Here is an 8,961-nt window from a genome sequence, read left to right on the forward strand (position 1 = left end):
CAGCATTGCTACCTTGCTGTTCTAGACCAGTCATAGATTTTCCTGTGAGGAAGATATTTTGATTTTTTTAAAAAAAATAGTTATAGAGATGAGACAGTGATGTTTTAATTCTCCTAAAAATATAAACTGTAGTGCCGGGCAGTGGTGGCGCACGCCTTTAATCCTAGCACTCGGGAGGCAGAGGCAGGCGGATCTCTATGAGTTCGAGGCCAGCCTGGTCTACAAGAGCTAGTTCCAGGACAGGAACCAAAAACTACAGAAAAACCCTGTCTCGAAAAATCAAAAAAAAAAAAAAAAGAATATATATATATATATATATATATATATATATACACACTGTATTCAAAACTGTAAAAACATGCTTTGGACACAGTCCTTCCTGTGAAGAGGGAAGAATTACATACGTCCCCTGTCACAAGATGGCTCAAATGTATCCTGCCACCACACTCGAAGAGCAGGCACCCTGATTAGAACTGCCCCACCGATCTCTGTGCTCCTTAAACTCAGGTACCCCCCGTCCGGTGGTCTAGTTGAAATCCCATTCTGCTCTTCAAAGAACGACCTTATCATGCCCTCCTCACAGGGAACTCTCTAGGCCTCCCCAGTATTCACAGGGCACTGAGAGCAAAGGGAACATAAGTTATTGAACTAATGTAATTCCGCCCCAACTACAGTTAATTGGCTGACAGTGGTTGGCATTGAACAGATGTCCTGGAAATGAAGTCTTGAAAAGAGTAAACTTCTGATATTGGAATATTGATCCTAAGCATGTGAAGTTTCAGGGAACAGCTCCAGAGTCTCTTGGGGACTCTGTGGGGCCGTTTGTGCAGTAAATTAGAGTTAAGAGTGTGTGTAAGTGAAGCCTTCTGTGCTTCAGTGAATGTGGTCAGCGGGGTTTAGACAGCTGTGATTAATAAAAGACCAGAATCGCTGAGGTGGAATCTTCTAGAAGTATTTCCTCAGGGTCAGCACACAGAAGCTGTGGTCCAGAGTGGGACCAGGCTGCATCTCAAGCTGGAAGCCAGACTTGGCCATGTGTAAGAGTCTCCCAAGTGGTACTGGTTCTGAAGACATGAGGGGTCCTGGAAAACAGCTGGGCCTGGGATGAAGATAAGGCTGGGAACAAGCCAAAAGCATCCAGGGACTCTGCCTCAGTTCCTGCCTTCAAGTTCCTGCCCAACATCCTGCCCTGACTTCCCTCAACAAAAGACTATAACCCATAAAATGAAATCCACCCTTTCTTCCACATTTTTTGTATGTGTTTATTACAGCAACAGAAACCAAACCAAAACAGAGACTTAGCAGTATACTCAGAACTCCGAAGATAGGGCAAAGATACATTTCTTCCCCTGAACTAGGTAATGTAAAAACCAACAGTGTTGCTGTGACATTTCCTTGTCCAGTATATAATTTTTTTCCTATTTATAGATTTGCTCTGCACCTCTTTGCTCGCAGCCATGAGACTGGGAAAACCCAAAGGTCCAAGGAATAGCAGAAGCAAACCCTCGGTGTGTGCTTGTCGGGAGGGTCTTCTTTTGGACATCTCTGAGCTTCCTTTTGAGCTCCCTGAAAGAAATCTGAGAAACCCGAAGTATAATGCAAAAGATAGGCAGAGCTCACCACAGAGCAGAGGGCAGCACGCTCCTGGGGGGTGACAGTGACCAAAAACACCATGGCCCAATCTACATGTTAGGTAAGTTTTGTACTTTCTGGAAGTTTCTGGCTCATACAGCTTTTCCTAGGAGGGTTTTTTCTCTCCATGTGATTGACAGGTCCTCTCGGATGGTCTCACAGGATGCGGCAATTGTCCATCTTGGTTCCTTATGGAACCCCCTACTTTGGAGTAATGTGCGGTTTGGGGCTTAGTAACTCATCATTCATGGGGCAATTCAGAAGTTCCCCTTCCTCCCAGGGGCCTGAGCTGTGACTCAGGTGCCCTTCCTCTCACCAGCCACCCCCTGATGCTCAGGTCCTTGACCTTACAGGAAAGGAGTCAGCCCTGAGGTCCTCTAAGTCTGTGGATACCTAGCTGCTCCCGTGTTCATTTATCACAGCATGGGACAGCATGTCCAGCCCTTGTTTTACAGTCTTTCCCATGCTCCCTGGGTGTGTGGTGGCTTGAAGCCAACATGGAGGGATGAGGTGAAGAAGGGGCATACAGAAACAAACATCCTTGGGGTGGCACGTATGAGGAACAATTCTTCTGTCAGCTTCTTGTTGACAATGTCAACAGGCATGAAGAAGAAAAGGGGGGTGTTAAAGCCTTCCCGCATATGAACTACCTCTCTCCACTGACAAACAGTGACAGGTCTCCTGCTGCCTATGGCAGCCTTTCCCTATGGACAGACTAGTGCTTTTGTCTTCTTACGACACACAGAATCCTCAAGGAAGGAAACACCCGGACGCCCATCTCATTCTATATAAGAACTACATGCTTAGGATCGATATTAGAATATGAGACACCTACTGTTCTCAAGACTTCATTTTCCAGGACATCTGTTTCATGCCCCCCATGCCTCTACAATAATTCTCCTGGAACAAGATCCTGAAACCCAGACTTCACGCTTATGATAGGCCACATGATTCGAGGAAAGCCTTTGAGAAGAAATAGCTTATTGGGAGTATCCTGTCATCCAGCAGCGGTACCATTCATTTCAGAGCATACCCGCGTTTCCCCCTTCTCAGGAAGAAAACTGCAGTCAAAAATGAGGTCAAGCCGGGATTTACCAGCTAAGTCCTCCTCCACTCTAACGAAAGACATATGAATATTTGCCTTTGAATTGTGTGAAAAACCTGCCAGGGGCTAACCTTTGTTGTCCAGTGGCCTCCACCAGCTAGACTGGGCAGCTGGGCTAGGGAAGGGTAAAGGAAGAAAGGAGGGGAAACATAGCTTCCTGTGGTTTATGAGGGTCACAGAAGCCTTAGGGAAGTAGGGACTTTGGGAACAAATCAACATATGCAAATGAAATCAACTTTTCAGGGGGAATTTGCTGTTACTTCATTAGCCCCGAGGCCAACGGCAGCCCAGAGTGAATGCAAAGTGGATCTGGGGGTTCCTTTTTTTGTGTCCATGTCTTCAGGGCAGCTGGGGCAAAGGAGAAAAAGGCTACAGACCTGTCCTTGAAAGGAAACAGAACCTGTAAGCTCCTTTTGGCTTGAACACTGGCTTTTGTCTCCCAGGGGCTATTGCTATGTTCACTGAGAGCCCAGTAATGAAGCAACTGATTAAGAACTCATTAAAAGTCCGTTGGCATCTATCATGACCACAAGCCTCTCCAGAGCCCTGTGAGACGGAGAGAGGGTGGGGTCAGCTCCAAGCCCTTTCTACCACCTCATGGCTTTGTTTTCTGAGGTCATATTTTTTTAAATATGCTGGGTTACTAGTAGTTTGTTTTCCTCATTGCTCAATAACCCAAGTTCAACGCTGCTGTGAGAACATGTTTTGAGGGGGTGGTCATTTTGTGGGTCCTTGTCTATCTTCCACCCATCCCTGTTCTTCATCTGACTGTTTCAGGCCCTTTGGAACCTGCCAGTATTATTTATTCCTTGCATATCAGAACTAATACAAAGTAAAGGTGTGGGTTAGGGAACAAGGACATGGTGGAGCACCTTGAGACAGGAAAAGGCTACCTGACAGTCTGGCTACCTGGAAACAAGCACCTCTAACTCAGTCAGGTGACTATCAACTCTTTGGCGCTCCAGAAAGAAGAGGGTACAAGTACCCCCTAGCAATGGCCATCCCTGCCCATTTCTTCTGTCTAGCTTAGCTAGCTTGTAAGCAGACAGTGGGCTCTGATCTTACAAACCCTCAGCAGTTCAGGTCGTCCCCCAGATGAAGACCTGCCCTGTCTTAAGTGGCTCATGCTGTGTCTGTGTTTCCTTCTCACTGAAACTACCTTCATCAGTGCCCAGACAAGGGGTTAGGGCGCGGCTCTCCAACGGGGGTCTTCATCTAGTCCTGTCTCTGGTTTCCTGCTTCAACTCTTCATAACCCCCTTTCCCTTGAGTGACTTTGCAGGCGACTGCCAGATCCAAAGGAAATGCCATTTCCCCAAATTCTGACTGTTAGACAGTATTCCTCAGGAACTTGTGGCACTGCTTCCCTGTACCAAAGGAATCATTTCCCTCATCACTGGCGAAAAGGATAAATGGTTATCTGTGGTACCTATTAGGTTACCAGGCACCCCAGTCTCACAAATGCCTGTTACACATTTCAGAGTCCATACTAGCAGCCTAGCTCTTCTCTCCTCATCGCATAACATAAACTCTCTCCTGCTCATGAGCTTCCCTGCCCCCAGTTTTTCATTCTCCTTATAACCCTGCTATTTCAGCTGTGTTCTCTGAGCCTCTTCTTCTTACCAGCACGTGTTGTCTGCATCTTCCACTCTTCTGCATAACAGCTCTCTCTCTCTCTCTCTCTTCCTCTCTCTCTCTCTCTCTCTCTCTCTCTTTCTCCCTTCCCCCCCCCCCTTTCTCTTCTCTGTTCCTGTTTCTGTCATGGCCATATCCAATCTACTATTTTCTCTCTCTGCTCTGGATCCTTACATGATGTGGGATTTCCCCTTTGAAAGTTGTGAATATCATTGGTTAATAAAGAAGTTGCTTTGGGCCTATTGCAGTGCAGAATAGGGCAAGGGAAGGCAAGTTTGTCCTCAGGGTTAGGGACATCAATTAAAGATTGATTATAACTGGTATAGGGTTGGGGTTTAGGGTGGAAGTTTTGTAGGCTCAGGGATCTCACTGAAAAAAAAAAGAAAAAGAAATTGAATGGGATGATAGGTAGATTAGTGTGAACTTTCTCACACTAATAATATTAGTAACAGTGTGAATACTTGTGAGCTATTGTTTATAGACAATTTACATTGGTACAGATTCTTGTATATTGATACAAATTCAAATTATATTTGTTATATTGAATATGCCTCTATTTCTGTTTACAAGATTTGTGCACCTATGCAAAGTTATTTGTCATATTGTATGCATGCATGTTTCTAACTCTGCTTAAGACATTTTGTATATTGATACAATTTTAGGATATATTTATCATATTGCAATATACATTTTTACTTCAGAACAAGATACTTATACATTGTTTACATTTCGAGGTCATTGTCCTCATTTGCTGCACAGTTGTTTAAAGATTGTTTAATATAATATGAATAGTCTTTAAGCTATACAGATGCTAAGTATTATAGGTCAATAGTCATCCATGTTTGTCATACTTATAGTTAAACTAACCAGGTTCTTTAGATACATAGAGATTGTATTCCACATAGGTAGGCAATCTTCAACCACTTCAGAGAACTGTAGAATATGGCATTTAAATAACTTAGGGTTCTGTTGATGTGAGACACATCTCCTCATGGCAGCACCAATTTCTTCAACAGGAAGATGGGCATCAAAAAGGCTCCTTATGGAGTTTGCTAGCCATTTGGGCAAGAAACTGCTCTTGCCTAGACCGTTTGACATTATGCTGTATGAACTAGACATGCAGGACCCACAGAAAAATGACTGCTGAACTCGCCTAAAGGTGAGATGGTCCTTTGGGGCTCATGCTTCATCAAAGAGTCTGCCAGACATTCTTTAGCACAGAGAAGAAAGTAATTTACAAACTACCAATATAGATGGAACTGTCTTTGAAATTTCCTGCTTCATGGAAAATCTGTTGGATACTATAGGCCTGTAGCCTGAAGATGGATGCTCCAATGATACAGAAGAACTTTGGGTGACTGTCGAGGCAGCGAGATGTCTCTGTCAACTCTAGAGTTTTGGAAGTTGCTTACAATGTACTTCCTGCTAACTTAGGAAATATTATATCCTTCTGGAGTCTTTGATAAAGTTGAAGAAAGATAGTTATAAAAGATAGATTAGATATAAAACTTTAGACTCACAAAGATAGGATAGATGATAAAATGTTTTCCTTAATTTGGCAAATGTAAATGAACAAAATGTTGTAATTGTAATTCTTGGCTAATAACTGTTTTGTATGTAATTTTACTATGTTAAAGTTAAAATCTTCCTTTTTATTTAGACAGAAAAGGGGAGGTGATATGGGATTCCGCTCTATATGTTGTGAATACCTTTGGTTAATAAAGAAGCTGCTTTGGGCCTATTGCAACACAGAATAGGGCAAGGTGGGAATTCGAAGCAGACGAAGGAGAAAAGAGTAGGCAGAGTCAAAGAGAAGCCATACAACATACACTGAAGGAGACAGATGCCCAAGAACTTTACCAATAAACCATGAGCTGCATGGTAAAATATAAAATAATAGAACTCACAGAGATGCACCTGCCTCTGACTCCCAAGTGCTGGGATTAGAAGTGTGTGCCACCACTGCCCATTTCTAAAAGAGTAAACTGAGGCCCACAGCAAAGTTTGTATGTGCTTTCTCCCATCCATGGTTCCACTTAATTTACCAAACACCCTCCCAATGGGCACCACTCAGTCTCCTCTATCTGGGGATTGCCCCTTGACTATTTGGCTCACAATCTTAAACTCACCTATTTAAGGTAGCTACATTCATGCACACTTTCTAGGTTTTTCGACTGCCATGTAATAAGGCCAATAGCTTTCCTATATAAGGCTCGGGAGTTGTTGATTACCAGAGCTCCATAGTTGAGTTCTTTGGTTTGTGAGAAAGTTATTCATGTATTGTACATTCTGGATTCATGTCATCTGTCCAGGCAGGAGACTGGAGATCTCAGCCCCACTGAATCTTAATGCCTGCTCTCTTAGCACAGCCAGAAGCCAACAGCTAAGTGTGTGATAAGAACACCTAAGCTCAGTTCTTGCAGGAAACTTCAAGTATCTAATACAGCAGTTCTCAACCTGTGGGTCGCGACCCTACAGGGGTCACATGTCGGATATCCTGCATATCAGATATTTACATGACAGTTCATAACAGTAGCAAAACTACAGTCATGAAGTAGCAACGAAGATAATTTTATGGTTGGGGGTCACGACAACACGAGGAACTGTATTAAAGGGGGTGTGGCATTAGGAAGGTTGAGGACCACTGATCTAATAGAAAATCATTAGCTATGTACGTAAGTGCACTAGATGATAGGTGGCCGGAACTGATTCATCTTACGACTGAAAGTCCGGATCGTCTCACTTCATGGCAGATCCCCATTTCCCTTCAAATTCTTCCCACGTTCTGATAGATGGTATAAACTTCACCTCTGAGGCTTCTACCTAAAGCCTCCTTTCTAAACAGTCAAAGCTGCCCCCTCCCTCACAGAGAGCCACAGTTTTAATTCTGGTTTGAGGAGTATAACGTTCTCCGTCTGAGCTGGAAAGCCACTGGAGTGAGTCTCTTCTGCTCTGCTCTGCTGCAGTTACGGCTCTGGACACTCCAGGGCTGTGTGAGTCCTTGGCCCGTGATGAAAGCAGCAGGAGCTGATGACAGATCCTCTATCGGCCTCTTAGGAGGGACCCTCACGGCCAGCCCTGCCTGCCAGTCAGTCTATCAGGCACCAGCTGCTGCGAATCTGCTATGATAATCCTCAGCACCCAGCCAAGCCGTCGCACCCGAGTGGCACCTGCTCGCCCTGGTCAGTCCTTTATCAAGACAGTTAGATAGTATGACAGTTTTTGATTTGACTTTCGGTTATCTCTCCAGAATCACCCTCTCTATCTGTCCCCACCTGCTCTGAGAGTCTGGCTTCTGTGACCCCCATCAACGCACTCCGTTGACCTATGGCCTTGGCCAATGACGAAGGATGTTGGAGGACAGAGGACAGGAGCCAAGGTTATCTCTCTTCTCAACCCCCTTTCTGCAAGATGAACCAAAGTCATTTGCTTCCCAGGAACAAAGGCCCCAGCTGTCCAGGGTCTGATGGCCACCTTCCCTCCCCCCTCCCCAGGCCTAGGCTGTCACAGGCCTGCAGTGGGGGTGGCATTTCTGTACACACCCTCCTCACACCTTTATAGTCTACAGTAGGTGGGGCCATTGCTCGTTCCAAAGCAGACAGCAAGGCTAGTGTTGCTTAGCAAACCATGCCGAAGAACCTTCTATTTTTATCATGCTCTCGAACATGTTAAATATTTAACATTTTTTCCTATTCTTTGAAGGTCAGAGAACTAATCTCTAGTGCCCTCTTGGCCTAGTATTTTTAGGGATGAGACCGTACTTTAGCAAATGTTTAAGACATTTTTCCCATGGCGGTTTCTTTATTTAGGTTGCTTCATTGGTCCAAAATAACTGACACTTCCTAGAAGAAAAAAGTTATCGCCCCATTTTCTTAATCATTAAAAATTAGGAGCATGCAACCACTTGTAGAATGTCTTTAACTGCTTTTATCCATGGAGAAATTGCCACCCAAGAAACAAAGGTTTGTACCATGTTCCAAAGAAGTCACAATTGCTCAAGAAGGAAACGACTTGCAATCTGAGGCGATCAGTCCATGGGTCACACCGTGTTTGAGTTGTTATTTTTAACCACGCAGAAACTTTGTGTCTCTTTCTTCTGCTTGAGAAATTTTTTTTCTCTAAACCATTATTTTCTTCCGGTCGGAGGGTGGGCATTGCTACGTGTGGACGAAAACGGAACACTGCGTGCAGCAAGGCTCCAAGAACAAGAACAGCGGTGCAGGTAAGTTATTAGGCCAGCACTCAGGCGAAGGTGGAACCGTTCCAGCCCGCGTTGGCTGCACTTCTGTCGTAATAGTTGATGTAGATCCGGTCAGGGCTGATGCGCAGGCGATCAGCCAGCAGGCCGCACAGCAACTTGCTGTAGGTGCGGTTCTGTGTGCAGCCGATCTTGCCGATGCTGTGCAGACTGCATAGGGCGCAGGGGTCGCTAGAGCCGCTAAAAGTCATTAGCTGGTCCGGGACCACGTGCACTGTGAGGTACTGTGCCGGCTTGCCGGTGGCCTGCGCCAGCTGCTGGGTGAGCTCGGAGAGAAGCCCCTCTGGCACTGAGGCGCGGGGAACGTTGGTGTTCACGGTGAACATTGGCAT

General features: G+C 45.1%; 1 protein-coding gene across 1 annotated transcript; it reads right to left on the reverse strand.

Moving 5' to 3' along the window:
* Window positions 1-8,613: 8,613 nt before the first annotated feature.
* LOC121456074 (macrophage migration inhibitory factor-like) lies at window positions 8,614-8,961 on the reverse strand. The gene has a single exon (XM_041663889.1). The coding sequence runs from the start codon at window positions 8,959-8,961 to the stop codon at window positions 8,614-8,616; it is 348 nt and encodes a 115-aa protein (XP_041519823.1).

The sequence above is a fragment of the Microtus oregoni genome, unplaced genomic scaffold (assembly GCF_018167655.1).
Source record: "Microtus oregoni isolate MIOR12 unplaced genomic scaffold, Mior012 000015F_ref0000493, whole genome shotgun sequence".
In the NCBI taxonomy this organism is placed as follows: Eukaryota; Metazoa; Chordata; class Mammalia; order Rodentia; family Cricetidae; genus Microtus; species Microtus oregoni.